The sequence below is a fragment of the Nipponia nippon genome, unplaced genomic scaffold, assembly GCF_047370975.1.
Source record: "Nipponia nippon isolate SJK-2023a ecotype South Korea unplaced genomic scaffold, ASM4737097v1 scaffold_17, whole genome shotgun sequence".
Classification (NCBI taxonomy): Eukaryota; Metazoa; Chordata; class Aves; order Pelecaniformes; family Threskiornithidae; genus Nipponia; species Nipponia nippon.
The window spans coordinates 11919847-11938840 of record NW_028262333.1 but is presented as its reverse complement, the minus strand read 5'-3'; the positions used below and the strand labels follow the sequence as shown (position 1 = coordinate 11938840).

The 18994-nt window shown below is 46.5% G+C and overlaps 1 protein-coding gene across 2 annotated transcripts in view; it reads left to right on the top strand.

Annotated features, from left to right (window-relative positions):
* The first annotated feature begins 1179 nt into the window (after positions 1-1179).
* The window catches only part of KLHL3 (kelch like family member 3), a 55427-nt gene continuing 37612 nt past the window's right edge, over positions 1180-18994 (top strand). Inside the window, exons 1-3 of one of the 2 annotated variants that reach the window (XM_087753924.1) lie at positions 1180-1351; positions 13916-14032; positions 16993-17099. In XM_087753924.1, the coding sequence (XP_087610050.1) occupies positions 1239-1351; positions 13916-14032; positions 16993-17099 (337 nt within the window). In that variant the 5' untranslated portion in view covers positions 1180-1238. Of the gene's footprint in view, positions 1352-6147; positions 6278-13915; positions 14033-16992; positions 17100-18994 lie in introns of those variants that run through there. The other variant, XM_087753925.1, reaches the window with a different exon arrangement.

The following is an 18994-nucleotide window of genomic DNA, read 5'->3' as shown; positions in this document are numbered from 1 at the left end:
CCAACCCTGATGAACAAATTACAGGAACGTGGGCAGGGCATGGCCCTGGCAGGACGCTGTGCTTACCTTGCTATTGTATAAAAGCACAGCACTATTAGCTGTGTTTTAAAACAGTTGACTCCTATTTGGTCCTCCAGATCCCCTCCCTCCTCAAGAGGGATGTCCTCTGGTTTCGGGCTCACTGACTGCTCCCTGGCTGGATTGCAGAGTTGTGAAAGATTTCTGATGCTAAATTCCCAGTTCTCTGTGTGGTTATCTAGTACCTTTTCAGGTTTTAGTAATCTTTTAAGTTTACTGGGTAACAAATTCAGCCAAAGTCCTTCACTGTGTGATTTCATTTGGGCTTGGTTAATTGTTTTCTTTCCACCGCTGCCGGAATAATGATGCTTTGTTTACTGGAGAGAGCTCCTTTGAGTCCTGTCTGATTGCAAGTTCAGGACTTCTCCCCCGGAGATCACTACTGGACTGCAGGATGGCTGTAGTTGTAATTGCTAATGCCTCTTGCCTAGAATATTCAGCAAAGTGCATCCTGCAAGAGAAGTAATGATAGCTCTCCACTGTTATTTTCATGGTGACATATCCTCCTGAAAAAGAAAGATCCCCAGGAGTGCAAGGGGGGTTTCAAGCCTTTGCGGTAAGTAACCTGCTGCGAATTGCCATGCCTTTTCCCCTTTAGGCCCGCCTGTCCATTATTTCCTGCAATTTTAAATGTAGGCAAATTATTTTTCCTGTAATTATATCATTTAGAAGTTATTACTGGAGTTTTCTTTTACTCACCCAGCACCAGCTAGAACCTGGGCTTCCGCTCCGTGCTATCAGTGTTACTTTTAAAGCCTCTTTGAGGCATGAGCTTGATGCTGAATCAGCACCACGTGTGTTTTCGAAATGTTATGTTGGGTTTGTGTGCAGCTGGTGGCAATGGGGAGCTCTTGTTTTGTGTGCACTGGGGAGTCAGCTGAGAGGGCGTTGAGAAACATCGCCTTGGGAAGGAAGGTTGGGAAAGAAGAGCTGGGCTCGTTTTATTGCTGGTGCTGCTCTAGGCCAAAACTTTTGCAACAAGCTCGTGCCACACGCTCTCTAATGCCTTCTCAAAGAGTGTTTTCTGTCTCCCTCACAGGGTGCACTTTTGCGGGGAGAGGATGGGAAAGCTGAGCCCTGAAAAGCACACCGCAAAAGGTCCAGTAAGTGAGCAGAAACCCGAGCTGAGTCCGACATACAGTTCCCACTCTGAATATGCTATGGAGATTGAGCAGAGAAAGGTGTTTGCCCAGAAAATACCAAGCTGGATAACGAAGGACAATCTGTTGTCTGCCAGGAAGACATGCTGCATGAGACAGCTTTTTCTGCTCAGGTAAAATAATGTGCCTGCAGAAACAATCTTGCCTAAATTTTCGTGTGTGGCAGCTGTGTGATTTACTCATTCGTGTTAATGTTGCAGCATGTTGTGTTACGATACTAGGGTGGTGGACTGTGTTTCTTGGCTTTTGCAAAGAATAAAAAAATGAAATGTTTTTTAAAATTTTAAGAGGAGAGCAAAGCAGTGAGTGTACAAGGAGTAAAGAGACTTGAGTTGGGGTGGCGAGATCCTGAATGAGAATAGGTTTGTTTATGCTGGTCTCTGAGTTACAGTGTACAAATATTAATTAAGGCATACAATGTCTTTATGAAGCATATGAGTAGTTTCCCCTTACTACAGAAGGTGGTAGTGGAAGCATTAAGGGATGTATTATAAAGACAAAGAATCACATTAAAATGATATCTTAACACGTAAGCAAAAATTTGGGGGGAAAAAAAAAAAATCCCACATTTTGGACCATAGCCTAAACTTTTTCTCAAGTCCATGTGTTCAGCCTGTAGCGAGAACTGTACACTTCAGTAGGTGCAGAAATGGGAGTGAAAACTAAGAACTCGTGTGGCAGAGGGACTTGGTAGTATTTAGGTATCTGAATACTGGCCTTTGCCTTTGTTCCAGTGCCCGCAACAGTTGTTTTTACAGCTTTCTTCCTGAATGTTTATTTTTCCTTTTGAGCCCTCAATTCTAAACCATAAAATCTATCTGAAAATCTTCCAGCAAGTTTCTGATAAATATGTACTATGACTACAGGGCAGGAAGCCTGTGCTTCTGACATAGGTGGCTGTGGGTGACACCAGTTGCTTATGCTGCAGGAAAGAGTGAGAGGAGGAGCAGGAAGAACATTTTCAGCTGATCTGTGACTGCTGTGTAGGGTGAGCAGTAGCACAGCCTATGCCCCAGAAATCACAGCCGGGGGGTGAAGATGGCCAGGGGTTATTATTCTAAAGCTGGTAACGTTATCATGAAACTATTGGAGTGAAACCACTGTTTTTATAGGAATGGTGATTTATGTTAAAGATTAAAGGAAACCATATTTCATAAACCCCGATTTTGCTGGCCTGTGGCGGACGGGAGTGTGAAAGTGGGACATCTACCAGCAGAGGGCAACAGGCCCGGAGGCTGGAGGTGCTGAGAGCTTCTGCAGCACCTCTGCCCGGGGAGCAGGGTCCTGGGGGGGAGTGCTGGGGTGGGTGCTGCAGCCCTCTGCTCTGCAAATCACATGCTTCAGAAGACAGTGCTTCAGTGGGAATCCCTGCCTCTCAAGCTTCAGCTGCCACAACATCACTGATTCCAGCTCTGGGAAGGTCCCTACCTAGAAGGTCTCCTAGAGCTTTCTTGTGAGCCATGTGTTAACTTGGATGCCTGTGAGTTGCTGTAATGGCTGAATTTTAGCTGCTGGTTTGGTTTTGTTACATGAAAGCCATATGGCATGCTCTAAATTCTAGCAGTGGTTAGGCAGCAGATACCTTCAGGACTTCTCTGCCAAGGCGCCTCGCCTCGTGCTCCGGGTGCCTTGGGAGTCAGCGCGGTACCCGAGTGTCACCTCCAAGTCACCTCAGTTAGCCACTGAGATACCAAGACATCTGTTTCAGTAGATAACTTTCACTGTTTTTCTTATATTAGTTTTCTCAGTGGACCTTTTCCCAGAAAATTTATGGTCTAAATACAGATCTATCTAAATGAATATTTATTTAATTAGAATCACAGAATAATTTTAATTGGAAGGGACTTCTGGAGGTGATCTGGTTCAAACATCCCTCAAAGCAGGACCAGCTTCAGGGTTAGATCAGGTTGTTCACTCAGATATAGATATTCACTCAGATTATAGATAACGTAACTTCGATTATAGGATTGAGACACATATATCTTTTAAAAAACAGAATGAAAAATAACTGAGGCTGAGAAGATGCAGCCTTGGAAGCTTTTGTGAATGCAGTGTTTTATGTATACCTTTCACAGCTCTTCAATGCAGAAGCCATGGTTTGTTAAGAAAGATGATTAATAATTTGGTGGAGGGGATTATACAACTCAAAAGGAGAGCTGCTAAAGATAGCAAATTGTTTATGATATGGATCTCTAGAACCTGTATATTGGTATATACCTGAAAACGGGTATATGCAGGGGAGTGAAGGATTCCTGACTTGCTGCTTGCACTGTACTTAAGCTGTATGATCCTGTGATTTGTGGCCCTTGCAGAGCCAGGAAAGAGGTTTTTCCCACCTTGATGCAGGGTTTGCTTTCTGCTGTGTTTTGAGGACGGGGCTCTTTCTGGCTTCTGCTGAAGCTGTGGAGGTTAACAGAATTCTCAGAAACACTCCATGTGCTTGACTTACAATCTCAGGGTTAAACCAGCTGCCAGACTTTGGGCTGGGAGAGTTTTGAATCAGATTGCCTGGGGTTGTTTTTATTCTCTCTCTTCCTGGCATTTTTATTGTAGAAATTCCTTGCTGTCAGAGGGACACTGGCAATGCTGTGATCTCTCTTCATCTCTCCCTACGGCTCGTTAGAGTCGGCGGGGTTTGGCCTTTCACCGTAGATATGAAGATTGTCACAGGAATCTGGAAAGGCTTTGGTGGGCCAAGGGCTGGTGGTACTGGCTGGAACAGGCATCCTGTGGATCTTTCTGCTCTGAGCATTGGTTATACAGTTGCCAGTGATTGAAGGTAGGTTAGATGTAGGAGGAATTTAGGAGTACTCGGGACTAGGAATTTTTGAGAGGCTAGTGTTACTCATTCCTTTTAACTGCCTGCTCTTTCAAGATGTCAATCTTTGCACTTAAAAACAAGCAAGAAATTTTTGTATTGGGGTTGTTACCCAGTCACGATTATTTTGCAAGGCTGCTATAAAGATAATCTCTGATTACTGGAACATGCCTTTGTCCCATCCCAGCCATGACGATTCACTGGTTTGCTCTCGTCTGGCGCCGGGATTTACCTTTCTGTGGTTGCTATAGGCATATGGAGAGCCCAGAGGTACACGTGCCAGTGGGGCAAAGCACATGAGAAGGTATTGCTGGTTTGGTTCAACTTAGGCGCCTAGTTCCCAGGTTAACTGAAGTGAAATATAGATTTTTATTTTTTAATGGTGAAAGCCAAATATTTTGTTATTTAAAAACTATGTGTTAATAAAAATACACAGGTTCTTGGCAGCAATTTCAGGACCTGCTCTCATATCTGGACTTTTTATGATTACTGAGGCACTTACTCAATGGAAACAAGTGCTGGCCCTCGTTTTCTAGATAAAGCCTGGTATTTTTAGTATAGTTACCTCTTATTTGAACTCTTGCATTTTGTGGTTTTGCATGTTGTGCATCTGTTGTGCACTGGGGAAGTACTTGAGGATCTGGATGTGTTAAACCAATAGTTTAACAGGATTCTCAAAGGGAAATGCAGGAATCGTTTCCTTTTGCTTTGAATCCTGTGTGAGGTTTGACTTCATGGCTTTATTTCTTCTGCTTATGTGGGGGACTGCCAAATGGTGTTTAAACAGCAGGACTCTCAACTCTCCATCCCCATGAGACTGTGATAAAGTCCTTTAACTTCCAGGTGTGTTAAGTTTTCTTATCTGAAGAATGGGACTGATGACTAGTTAAGATTCTCAACAAGCTTTTGAAGCCCTTGTGTGGCTGGTGCAATAGCATCTGTTCAGTCGTCATTGCTGATACATTTTAAAAGATGTATGAAGCTTAGGTTGGTAAGGAGGAGGACATGGTTTGAGGAGAAATGTAGAAGAGTGAGATAATTTTATTTACAAAAGAGATGGAATGGCATCTCGCAAGGGAAATCTCTCGATACTTCTACTTATCTCTTTCCTTTGTACAAGAACATTTTGTTAATGGAGGAGTAATGAAGAAAGCAAATGTTTCTGTCTTTATTATAATTAACCTCTGGGGCCTCATTGTTGCAGAATAAGATTGAGAAAATATTTTAATAAAATGAGGAAAACATATAGATATAAGTAAAAGTCCCTGTATTTGTACCAATTGGAATAAAAATGACAAATGTTATTTAGTCTAGTGCTTCAGGCTAAATAGCACCTGCAGTTTAGAAGGACCCGTATTGCCTACGCAGTGTGTACCTGGCCTGATAGACTGCACAGAAGGACAGCAAGATTTTTATAAATCGGGGAACTGGAAGCTAGATCCTGCTTTCTGCGGAGGGCGTGGGGAGACCTGGGACCCTCTCCCGCGTCAGCAGGTCTGAGCATCACTGGTCACCGCCCTGTGTGCGGGCTTGACCTTGTGGTCAGTACTGGGGGCTTTCAGTCCGCTAAAACTTTTCTTTAGTCTACCGATTGCAAGGATTAACGTAGTTACGGGCCCCCCAGCTCCTCTGCCATCTCCCCAGAGGCCACCTCTCGAGCCGTGGAGGCAGCGGCACCGATACAGGGACGCAGACCAACAGCCGGCAGACGGATGGATGCTGGGGAGACGAGGGCCGCTCCCCGCGGCTGCCAGCGCTCTCCCGCCCCGCTGGGCTCCCGCTCGCCCCCGCCGCTCCCCGGGGCAGGACGGCCCGGGGCGGCCCGCTGCCCCTTTTGTTCCGGGCTGCCGCGGTCGGGGCTTGCGCCAGCGGCGCTCACCGGCGCCCGGGCGGGGAGGGCGCTCTCGGGGCGGCGGCGGGGGCCGGGCCGGGCGGAGCGGAGCCAGGCGGAGCGGAGCGGCGGGGCCGCCCGCCGCAGCTGCCGTTGCCCGGAGACGGTCGCAAGCTGGCCGGGGCGGGGGCGGCGGGGAGGCGGAGGGGCGGCGCGGGCTGCGGCGGCGGCAGTCGGTGCGGCGGGGCGCGGCGGGGACGCAGCGCTCCGCTCCCGCAGGAAGCGGCCCGGGGCGGGGGCGGCCGCTCGCAGCCATGCCGGGCCCGGGGCGCTGAGCCGGCCCCGCCGCCCGCCCCGGCCCCCGCCGCGCCGCACGATGGAGGAGGAGAGGTGGGTGCCGCCGCCGAGCCTTTGTGTCCGCCCCGGCACCGCGGCTCGCCGGGGTGCGCGGTGCCTGCGCGGGGGGGGTGCGGGGCGGCGGGGGTGCCGTTCCCCGGGGACCTCTCCGGGGCTGTGCGCAGGCATGCGGGGATCCCCCCCCATCCCTATTCCTGCCCGCTCGCAGAAATACCTCCTGCCATGAGCGCCTGCCGTGTTAGTACGAGATGTTGCAATGTCATGGTGACAGGCTGCTTCGCCCCGTGTGCCCAAACCGAGCGAGCAGAGGGGTTTTTCGGTGGGATGCTCTTTGTACATGAATAAGGAGGCGAGGCAGGCTGCCGGCGGGTGTTCCCCAAAATCGCTGGCGGGGCGCGGGCAGGAGGGTGGGCTGGGGGCTGCCGGTCGTTCCCTCGGCCAGATGCGCCCCGCACAACGCTGGGCTTGTGTCTGCCCCGCTCCTGTCTGGAGCCTCCAGCAGCTGACTCGGTCGTTCCGGTGAAGACGTACCCACTGGTACCTGCTGCTTTTTTGAGTAACGAGTGAAAATCGGTAACGTCTGTGCGGCTTTCAGAGGTCAATTTACCTGTCGGTGTACGTAGAAGCTGGGCACTGCACGGGTGTTACGGCAGGCAGAAGGGGAATCCCGTCTCTCCCTCACACGGTGGCTGGGCCATATCTACTTTATTTTCCTGCAAGGCAGCTATTGTGCTCTAAAACGTGTGTGCAGAAGTGCTCGCAGAGTCGACCCGGTGCCCACTGAACAGATAAAAGAGGTTATTGCTGCGCGGGGACTTCACAGATGCCAGCGAGATGGTCGGTGTTTCTGCTCTGCCTTCGTGCTTCCTCCCCTCTGTCGGGGTGCCTTTTGCACACCAGAAGCTCACTTGTACTGCTCCAAACTAAACATTAAGCTGTTTTTTTTTTTGGTTGGTTTTTTTTTTTAGGATTTTTTTAAAAGCAGGATATGCCGAGTGCTTCCTTTTGTGCTGGTGACCTTGCAGGGGGTGGGGGAACAGAGAGGGGGCTTGACCCGTTGGTAGTACTAATTGTCAGGGCTTGACAGAAGTTTTGTTTAAATATGATACATTGGAAAATTAAGCTGGGGTCAACCCCCAAATTCTGGAAATTTTCCCTCTGTTGAGGGAAAACACTCGCAGCAGCCTGTGGGATTACTTTCCAAGCTCTGAAGGGGAGCTTTCTACCCTTAGGTGACTCAACGATTGCAATTGTTTGTGTACTTAATGTGCAAAACAAAACTTCCAGCCTGCCACATCTCTCTTTAAATTACATGGTAGGGCTTCTGCTTCCCATAAGGGTGTGAATGGCCACCTCTGGTTATTAATCCAGGTATTAATTAATGTCACATACCTTGAAATCTTAGATTACCAAGCTAGATGGTAGCCCATGGAACGGGTTTTCCTTCTTTTTTTCTTCATATATATAGATGAATCTAGTGTTTGAGGAAGTGGAGAGGAGTTGTTTTGATACCCCAGGCTGGGATCATCCTTGGCACTATTACTTATTACTGGTTTTTTTTATGGTTACCAGCAGCGGTCTCATTTTGACTGCAGGTCTTTTGCTGGGGATACAGCGGTGAAAAAGTCACCAGGAAAGTACCTGGACTGTTTTGCCTCATCCTTTTTTTCCAGACCATGTGTTTTTGGAGCATAAAGGACTGTCCCCATCGGCATGTTCTCTGCCTCTGGAAGTGAGAATGATTACCCAAATTGCTGCTTAGATTTCTGGTTTTTGGGAAGAGGAAGGCAGCCCTGAACTGGCCGCGGGCAGTAACGATGTGGAGTTTGATTCTTGGCAAGGAAAGCTGGAAATATTTACCTGCTTTCTGGTTCGAAAAGGCATGTCGTGTGGGACTGTGCCGAGGCTGCTTTGCCTGCTCTGAGCAAGTCCTGGAAGGAGGTGTTGAAAAATGACCTTGGTGGGCAAGCACCGTGGGCTGGTTCTGTTCCCGTTTTTTTGTACTTTTGCCTCGCATTTCAACTCAGATCTGTGTCATGTAGATAGGCCTCAAATTTTACACTCTGTGACTTTCACGGCAGCGGACGTCCCCCTGGTTTTTAATGTTATTGCTTTTTCCATTTTTGTAGTCAGTGAGGAATGCGTTATTGGTGCTCGCATTGCCTCTGACTCTGGTCCCAAGCCTGCCCGGACTCAAATACCCTGATAACTTGCACATCAGAGTTGTTCAGTGGTATCATGTGCCCATGTCATTGCACGTGGGCAGAAGCAGCTGGGGGCAAGGGGGATTTAATCTGAAACATTCACATTTGGCAATAAATTATTTCAGAATCCTGATTTTCTTTTACTGTGCTGATAGGGACTTTCATTTTATGGAGAAATTACATAAGGCTCTATGATCGGGCATGGTACTCTGGTTCTGAATTTGCAAGATTTGTTTGCGTTTGAATAGGGAAAAAACCCTGAAATGCTAATTTTTTTTTTTTTTTTGTTAAAGCATTAAAACGCCTGTAATTTTAACTTTATCTTTGAATGGGAGTAGTCTCTTCATAGTATTTGTTTGAGAAATACAATATGTTGCCTTTGAAAGCAAATTGTATGTCATATTTGAGTTATTTTGTGTTGTTTCCATTACCGTCAGCAAAGACTTTTCTTCTTGGTAGTTCCTGAAGTCTGCTTTTCCCCTGAGGTCTCTTTTGATATGAATATCCTTTTGGGGATCTGTTGTATACCAATTGTGTGTTTTTCTAAGCTAATGTCTCCATGTTGATGTAAGCACTGAAAAAATTCAAAAAAATAGGAATATAATGTTGCTATTAAAAAAAAAATCCTTTCCATTATGCAACCTCCCATGTGTTTTAATGATAATATGTTTCTCTGAAATCCTCTCAAAATCCGTCTCAGTATTTGGATTCCTTCAGTCACATTTTTCTACTATCTTTGTATAAACCTAAAGACAAATTCAAAAATTGTTATTTTTATAAATATGCCATTGCACTGACATCTTTTTCTTACTATGTCTGCCTGACTCGAGGAATGAACCTGTTGGGCATAATGTATTTGCACCATGATTTTGGCCATTGATTCTAAACACAGAATTACGCCAGTTAAGGTAAAATGATCTTTCATTTTGCTAAGACTAAATTAATATTTTGGTCTCCATTTATCTTAGTAGAGGCATTTAAGTTTTGCACACTAGTAATTGCTATTGGGCATTTATCAAATTTTTAGATCAGAGCTATGTCAAACCTCTCAGTGAGTGAAGATTAACATTTTATGGTGATGATTGTAATGTATCCCACAAAGAAGTTCCATAGGCTTTGAAAATTTACAGTTAGCGTGTCACTTAAAGTGCCGATAGAGGTGTTGGATTGCCCGCGCTGTGGGAGGGCAGGTCGCCGAGCCCCGTCGACTCTTTGGCCAGCCCTGGGGGGCCGAAGCTCCACGGCATGATGGGACAGCCCAGGAGAGCAGACCTCAGCCTGTGGTGTGCAGGCAGGAGATGAGCAGCTCCCCCAAGACGCCCCCCCAGTCCTGCACAGTGGGATGAGGCTGGGCTGGACATGTCTGGAGTCCCATCATCTCGCCAATGTGAGAGCCTGGTGGAGAAGGACCTTCGTGGTGTCCACGTGTGGGCTAGAAGCTGAGCTCAACAGCTCTTCTTCCAGAAACATGAACAGAAGCTCATCCGTCTCGGCTCCAAAGGAGAGCGCGTTTGAGATCTGACCCTCCTTTAGGGTGAACTCCTGGCTTCAGTAAAGCCAGTGGTAGAATTGGTTTTGGCAGAGATGGGATTTTTGTTCCTGGGGTTTACCAGCTCTCTGCATGGCAATAATCTTGCCAGGGGACAGTTTAGCTCTAAGGAAGGCTTTTATTCTTTCACGTAGTCTACAAAGACATCTGTAATTACTGCTGGTAACTAAGGCAACCCAACTTTATAGCTGATGCATGCATGCAGCAGAGCTATGGGTTATGGGTTTTTAAAATACCTTTCTGTTGGTTGGTGTGCAGCCGTGCTCCGGCAGGAGCTGTGCTACGAGCCTGTGGGTAGCTTGAGCCGAGCCCTGCAGTGGGTCTTGGAGAGGAGGAACACGGTGTAAACGGGGTTGTGATTAGCTTCGCTGGCTTAACTGGGGCCTCTGAAATTGGGGTTCATTTGTTCTACTTGGGGACAGCATTGAAAGGCCACGCAGGAGGTGGTGGTGGGGTTGGCACTCTCTGAAAGTAAGAGCCTCGTTGCTTATTTTAGGAGAATCCTGCTGTGTCCCTAACAAGGATGTTCATCTGGCCCAGGGAAATTAAATCGTTTGTCCATTCACTCTGTGCGTGGCCTCGGATAGCCCAGGAATAGAACAAATTGCTCCTGGCAGCCGGCTTGTGAGTCCTGGCTGTGCAAATGTGAAGGTGCTGGGGGGAAAGTCTCTGTGGTCACACGGTGCAGGGGCTCCTGCACGGCCGGGTGGCCTCAGCCGGTACCTTTGACCAGAGGTCTCTGTTCCTCCTTTGCTTTGCTCCATTAATATAGTAACAGTGTAATAAGTGTAATAATTCTTAGTGTTGTAGAGGAAAAAAACTCAGAAGAGGACTATGCAATGCACTGTTTTGGTCTTCTTAGGGGTGGCTTTTGCTTTGTGGCAGGTTGCATTTGCTTGAAGTGTTTACGTTCTTGCATTTTTACGTTGGAAATGTGTCGGTGATCTGTGAGAGTGCGTGCATGGGGGTGTGAAATCTTTCTCCCAGATACAATCATCCTCCGTGCATTACTGGAACACAGTTCTGTGGAAGCTGAGTCAGTCCCCAAGATGAGTTAAGGGCTCTTGGCCATTAATTTTTTAAATGTGTTTTTTATATGAGTCATTTGGAAAAACTTTAAATAGCATATCTTGATTTTTTGAAACAAGTTTTTAACCAGACAATCTGGAGTATTTTCTTATGGTGAGCCTTTGGCAAAATGTGAAATCCACCCCGATAATAAGGCTGAGGGTGTCTTTTGGGATGCTTTTAAAAAAGTGACTTTTCATGCTTTTTAGGAGGAACTGATTGATCTTTTTGAAAAATTCTGGAGCAAGGTTTTTGCTTTTAAAATACACAGACAAATGTTGGTGGAGTTGGGCCTTTATGAAGTCTTGTTGATCTGACATTTACTTTGGTGTTCAATGAAACTTGCTGTGTCCTTTGAACTGTATCTCTTGCCAGTGGAAAAGTTTGAAAATAATGAATCTTTGGTCTCTGGCACTGGAGTGCTAATAAATAAATCTCAGTGGTATGCCTTTGCTTATTAAAGCCGCCTCATGATTTTTGTGTGCATCGCTTGATTTTGGACCCCGTGAGGTCTGTCTTTGACAGTGACCGAAGCAGTGTCCCGTGGCGGTCCAGCTGTCCCGCCCCAGGTGCGATGGGTACAGCCGTCCCTGCCACCGCCTTTCGGTTTCACTTTCTTTTTTTCCTTTTTATTTCTTTTTGTTTGTTTTGTTTGCTTCCTGTATGTGCTTCAGCTTTGGAGGCTGAAAACTGGGTGAAGTCACTTGCACTTCCAGAGCCTCATTTTTCTCTCCTTGGCTCCAGCGCATTACAAGGGCAGGTCTAGCTGTTTAAAAAGCAAGGGTTTACACTGGGGTGTTTAAAGCTGTGGTCAAACTTCACTTGGCCTAAGATTTCAACCAGGGCTTTCGATAGCTGCAACGCTGAGGCTTAGCTGAATTTGGCTGTGTCCCTGGAGCAGGGAGACTCCCTTGCTGGGGCATGCAGGCGTGGGGAAGAGCCGAGTGCCGCTGCTGCTGCTCTGTGCCCACGAATGCCGCTGGTGCTACATGCGGCACAGAATGAGTTCAGCTTTTTTCAGGGACAGAAAAGCTTGTTGTGTTGTTGCCTGGTACCAGTCCCTTGAATACCGACCATTTAACAAGAGGTACTCTTGATTTTTTTTTCTTTTAATCCAGCCATACTAAGCTAATTGGATGATGACTGTAACGCAGTCTGGGACATGTGCTGAGTGATGTGCTCAGCCTCGCTGCTTCACTTATGACTGAAAATATTTCACTTGCTCAGCAAAGTGAAGGAATTGGACTTGGCTGGTTTTTGGCATTAACCTTTGTCTCGGGCACAAAGCTGGAGGCGGCTCAGTATGCAGGTGTGTATTCGAGCTGTGTGAAGCTTGGCAGCATGCTATTCAGCGTCTTGTTTCTGGCAGAAGGACAGTGCAGCCCCCTGAGGGCAGCTTGGGGGGGCAAAGAGCTTCGTGTGGTCTTGGGTGGTGTGGTGCTGGTAACAGCCACTGGTCAGGAGCAGGCAACAGGGAAGGTGTAATGTTCAGCAAGGCCTTCACCCTGTCAAGGGGTTGTAAATTGTGAATAATGGTGTTTTTCAAAGGAAAAGTCACTGTGTGTGAGTATAGGTGTATACAGATATATATGTGTATGCATACACACCTTAGCAGAGGCTGGCAGACTGTTCTGGGGAAGGATCCCTCCACGCTTCCCTGGCTTTGTACCCTTCTTCAGCTATTAACTGGTCACCAGTAGAGTCAGGCTGCCCAGACCATTAGTTTAGCCTGATTCAGCCTTTTTTATCATGATACAAGCCCAACTAACAAAGGCAGCAGGGGGGAGGGGACAAATGTGAAGCTGAGGGAGACCATCCTTTGGAAAGAAAACTCTTGAGAAGGTCTCCAATCTGGTGCATGGTGGTGATGGGGTTACCTCCAGAGGTCTGCCATTTGCTTGGGGTTGGCTTTTGACATGGACAACCTTGCTCAATTTGTCTCATTTGCCTTTGCCTGCTGGCGGGTTTGAGGGGTGAGCCGTGGATGTAAGCAGAACAGGGACCTGGCTCTAAGTGCTGTTTTTTTTGTAGGTGGAAACCTTTAGCTCCGAGGGATTTCACACACTTTCAGATCAGGGAGGTAGAGATATTGACCTGGTGTCAATTCTGTATAAAGAGCCAGTGCTCACAACAAAGTAATGAGGACGTCTATGTGCCTTAGGCACCTGTTGGCCTGGTTAAACACAGCACATAACTGGGCGCATCTGGTTTGACGTTGCCTATATAGCTGGTGGTTCTGGTAGAAAGGTCTGGTTTAGTAATTCTTTCTATACGTTTCAGTGGCACTAAGTAGACCTATTTCTAAAATGGAAATGAGATGTGGCCTCTGTAAAGCTAATGCTTTGGAAACTGTGCAGGGAGTTTTAATAGCCCTTTTCTACTTGCCTCTATGGAAGAAGATACAAGTCATGTATTGTACGCTTGTGCTTTTCAGATGGGACATTGAAAACTAAACTTCTTTTTCTCTGTATGGATGTTAAAGTATCCACAGTACTCTTGTAGTTCCCAGTGCTGAAGTCTATATCTATTCACTGAAGCAATTATGTTCTGGCTTGAATTTCAACTTATACTGCTTTCCTGGCCTGAAGCCTGTAAGGCTGGGCTTTGTCCTCGAGTGTTTGGCACTTTTTCCTGTTCTTCCCTGCTGACTGAAATGTGGACTGGGTTGGCTTTCAACATCCGTGCAGAAGTAGCTGCATTTTGTGATGCTCTTCATATGGTGAACCTGAGCCGACTAACAAACATGCAAGTAACTCCATATAATACCCTGTGCTGCAGTTTTATGATTTTTTTTTTTTTTAAAGTGTCATTGAATCAAACTTTCTACTCCTCTTTTCTCCCTGTTTTTAGCGTTAAGCAGAGTTCCCGCTCCTCTGAGGCAGCTGAAGATGAAAAGGACCAGTGCACAGTGACAGTCAACCCCTCTCACATGAGAAAGGCATTCAAGGTCATGAATGAATTACGGAGGTACACATTTGACTTAATGGGCACCCTCTCTGGTTTAGCAGAAACGTGCTGATTGGAACAGAAAGGCTTCTGGGAGACTTAGGAAAAAAAAAAGTGCCATCTTTGTCACAGCTAATGGTTGCGCGTAGGGTATTAATAAACAAGTAGGAAGACACAGCTAAAATATAGCCCTTTCATGGTGGATTGCTCTTCCCAATCTCAGACCTCTCTATCTTCCCAGCAGAAGGAAGCCAGCTATGGCTCAAAAACATTATCTGAGCAATAGCCTTCATTTATAGATGATAATTCATTTAGTCTTTTCCATTACTTACAGCAAATTCAGCTGTAAACTATGTTCTTAACTGAGCTAATGGTCTGAAAACCAATAATAGAACATTACAGACATTAAGACACCTACGCATAATTACAGACCAAAGATTATTAATGTACTGTTATTCTCTTTAGCTAGCCGCGTTGCTCAGTCTGGGCTTAGCACTCTGAAGTAGGGGGTGAAAAAAGAAGCAACAACTCAGGAAGAATGTCAGCTCTCTACTTGCAAATTTTAAAATCCTGATATTGGTTAAAAGAGAACACCTTGGTCTCTACGCAGCTGCATGGGTACAGGGAGAATGGAGGCTGAAAAAAATATCAGCAAACACAGTCTTCAAGAACTGCTGTCATCACATCAGCAATGTGGTGGCCATGGTTAAACCTGAGTTGTTTCTTGGTGGTTGTTATCCCACAAACCAGATAGAAATTCAGCAAACATTTCTCCGACTAGTTCATTTGAGTCCTTTACCATTCAAATAGAGACCTAGAAACCCAATTTTTAAAATAATTCCTATGGAAAGTACATGTGTCATACACATGAACGTATGTGCTCCCTCGCTATCCAGATGGTATGATGAAAGCAGATAACACCCTTTACTTTTCCTGTACACTCAAAGTACTCAAAAGAAGCTGTAATAGCCGCCTCTCTTCTGTGGATTAAGTAGTTTCGCAATATACATGCTCTCCGGTGTGGAGAAGGATTAGAAATGTCTCCTTCCGCAGATGTCTGACAGCGATTCTCAGTTGCATAGGAACAGAAAATGGAAATATCCTTCCCTTGTAACAATTACATGAAGCAGAGTATGGTTTCTTTGCGGTTTGTTTTTTTATTGGCATCCCTCTAGTCCTTTCTTTGTACTGAAGGCAAAGGATCTGAAAATAGAGGTTTGTGCAGCTATATTCAGAAATCTATTGTGCTGCTATTATTCCTTTTTTAATTGAAGCATAGTGGGAATAGCTGGAGACTGACAATGTTTCTTAGTGCCTGTACTTAGCTAGATCTTGTGCAATACTGCAGTGATAAAACATAGAAGACTGAAAGCTGCCCTTAAGCACCTGTTTGATGTTTTATTCTTCTGGGCACTCCTTTTTGTCAGCTCCTGCTGCTGCTCTGGAATATGCCGTTCTCAGGACTATTGTATGTGCATTGAGCTTGCAGTCCCTTAAGCTGTCAACAATCAGTGTTAATGGCTACCTTGAATAACAGTGCCTCCATACAAATGCATCCAGAAATCTCATACAGAGGGTCTAGAAAAATCTTGCTAAGCCTTTAACCTGTTTGCTGTATGTTGCTGACTTAAAATTTTTAGCTTTCAAAGGTGGATGAAATTAATTTCATGAGTGGTACTTTAGGTAACTATAGTCCAAAGAGGAATTGAACAGAGCACCTTTTACATAAGCTGAAGGAAATGAGGAATCCTCCATTAAGAGGCTGTTGAAGAGCTTCCCTTATTGCTATCACCCCTTCCAAACTGGGGTGAATGTAGAGCACAGACTACCAGTTCCAACTTTCTTCCTGTTTTCCAACTATAACCCTCCATTTCACAGATGTTTTGTTCATGTATTCCAATATATGGAGAAGAGGAGACATACCTAGTCCATTAGAAACTCTGTGTGTGTTTATTTGATATGCAGTTTCCTAAAGACAAAGGGCAGTGTGGTGATAAGCATTTCTGAAGAGAAGGTGACATCTAGATTTACAGACTCTGATCCTTTTTCAGGCTTGACATTTGAAAAGAACACCCTTATTTTGCATTTGTATGCTCAAACATCTTAAACCAACTTTTTGGGAGGCTGAGCACTTCTAGCTGTCTGCATCTCCGAAGCCCTGTGCAAACATTAACTAATGAATCCTCAAAGGATGTATGTGGGGCTGGTAGAAAAGGTCACTAGTTAATGAAGTGACTTTTCCAAAGCTGTACAATGAGTCAGTGGGGGAGCTGAGAAGTTTTTTGGTTTCTGTTTGGAACCCTGTGCTTTATTCGAGTGACTCTTAATCCCAGACTAATTCATGTGGTAAAAACAAAGTCCTCAGGCCCATGGATAAACCCCAGTGATTGACCTCTCACTGGGAGATGGCTGGGGCAGCCTCTGCACTGGTCAGTGCCAGGAGATGTTTTGGTGGTCACATTCTGTGGGGCCAAACATGGAAGGAAGTACAGAAATAACTTCATTTTTTCACTCTACCTTTCCCCTGTGGAAAGATGAAAGCACTGCTGGTGTTCCCTTGTATGGCTATTTCTGGTCTTACAGATCTACTAGAGCTTGGCTCTAGGTAGTGCCCAAACTCTTAAGCTCTTCTGTGCCTTCTCCAAGCCCTGCTTGTTTGAGAGGTGGAAGGAGCCCCTTACCCATCCATTTTTCGGGCAGCATGTATGCCTAGCTTGGCTTCCAGATATTTTTTTCTGGGAAAAGCAGAACCGCGGGCAGGGCTGCAGCATCAGGAGTATTCAGGCTTTGCTTTGTAGGCAAACACTGGTAGGAGCTGGTAGCTGAAGGATTAGAGGACCTTCCACTGGGATTTGGCAGAAGCTCAGGTGCCTTGTCTGTAATGGTGGGTCTTCTGCTTACTTTTCCAGGCTATACTGACGCAGCTTTTTGCCTGCACAGGAGTTCTGAAATGATCTTTGTCTTTTCTGGTGTTTTTCCAGCAAGCGGCTCCTCTGTGATGTGGTGATTGTGGCCGAAACTGTGGAGATGGAAGCTCACCGCGTGGTCCTTGCGGCCTGCAGCCCTTATTTTTGTGCGATGTTTACAGGTACTCTTCTTGACACCAGACACTGTACTCAGGTTGAACGGGCCATTGCAAACCCAGAGGCTTTGGTTGTGTCTCTGGCAGGAGCTGCAGCAGAGGCAGTAGGGATGGCCTGCGGGGAAGGGGGTTCCTTGAGAGAAGTAGTACATATGGTTAGGTCTCTAGTTTGCTACACTTGATGGATGATGCTGGTCATCCTTGACTAATTCCTTGAGGCAGAGTATATGGGTATGGCATGGTTGCATGGGTGCGGGGTGAGTGGGTAGCATATGAGTCGCAGGAAGGTTATTATGAGGTTTGGCTCACTGCTTTTTGGGTTGGCTTTTTTTTTTTCCCCCTTAACAAGACCTTGGGTCATGAAAACACATCATTAACATCAAGCACGTGTGCAGTGCCCTAAATGTTCATGGTGCACATCAAAGAAGTTGCTGGCACAGGAGTTGTAGTTTCAAGGCTCGGCCCTGCCGGTGCTGATTTGCAGTCACGGATGTTTAATCTCCCATGGCACTTTTTGCTGCTGCCCGAAATAACACCGTTGTTCTCTCGATCCCAGTGTGTTTTAGCGGCCCTGCCTTTTTGCAGGGTGTGTTGCTGCAGTCCAGTGTATTTTGGTAATGGCAGATGCAACCTGAGTGCAAAGGAAAGAAGAGGACAAAATTATTGCTCTGATCTCTTGATCCCTATTTCATGGGCCCTTCGGAGGCTGTGCCGAGGTGGGGCAGCACAAAAAGCCGTGCCAATCCTAAGGCAAGGGAGCGACCAACTTATTTAAGTCATTCTAGTAAAATTAGTCTGGTCAGGAGCTGCTGAGCTTCCTTTCCTTTTCCTTGCCGTCCTTTCCAGGGTAGAAGCTGACTTAACCAAATACAAAGAAAATGATTATATGCTCCAGGGAATGGTTGTTACTGTCCCTCAGCTTCAGCATAAGTGAGGTGTGGGGGTTTTGCCTGTGTTTCATGTCCTTTTGCCTGTGGTCTAGGGATTGCTTCTTCCTTTTAGAAGCCTTGGGGTTAGACCTCGTTTTATTTGCTTTACTGGAAGCAGAACACAGCGTTTCTCAGGAAAAAGCTTGTCATTTGGGAAGCTTTCTTCCCCTTCTGTAATGGAGGGGAGGAAAAATTCTCAGGTGTAAACAGATGTCTGAATGTGAGACAAGATGTGAGGTTCGCCGTGATGGCTTTGTCAGTGTGGTGAGCTAAGGTGGAGAGCATTTGTGCTTCCCGGGGCACTGGCACTGCCTGGTGGACGTGGGTATTGGCCGTGGTGGCGAGGCAGAGGAGCAAACCCTGCTCAGAGGCAACCATTTGCGCAGGGCACCTTGGGGAGGACTTGTGAGACTTTGTGATGCTCGTTCCTGAAGAGAAGTTTAAAGAAGAAAAATTATTGGAAAAACCCTCTGATCCTTAGAGGTCACCTGAGCGGGACGGTGGTGGCGTGGGGCTGCTCATGTTTCCATGCAGGAATTCTCCAGGCCGTGTAATCCCTCACGCCGTGAGTTAAACAGTAATCAGCTAACCGCTGTCATGTGGCTGGCTCAGCAGCTCCCCTGGGCTGGGTGACAGCCTCGGCGGCCACCAGTCCCCCCCCCCCCCCGACACGTCCCTGGGGGCAACGGGTCAGGCAAAGACTGGTTCTCCCTTTGCTTTCAGTCTAGCTAGTCCCAAATTTCTAAGGTCTGGATCTTTCTCTTGCAAAGACCAAGTGTGTGATCTCCTTCCAGCTGTGTGGTGGTTCACTCTCTGGAGGGGGAGATCTTATAATCACAGCGTGAACGTTAGTTGGTTGTTGTGGCTTTTGTGGCTTTTTTTTTTTTTTTTTTTTTGCATTGCACATCAGTGATGCAACCCGATGACTCGGGGGCAGCCACACAGCATGGGTGTTTGTAGGACTGGGCAGGA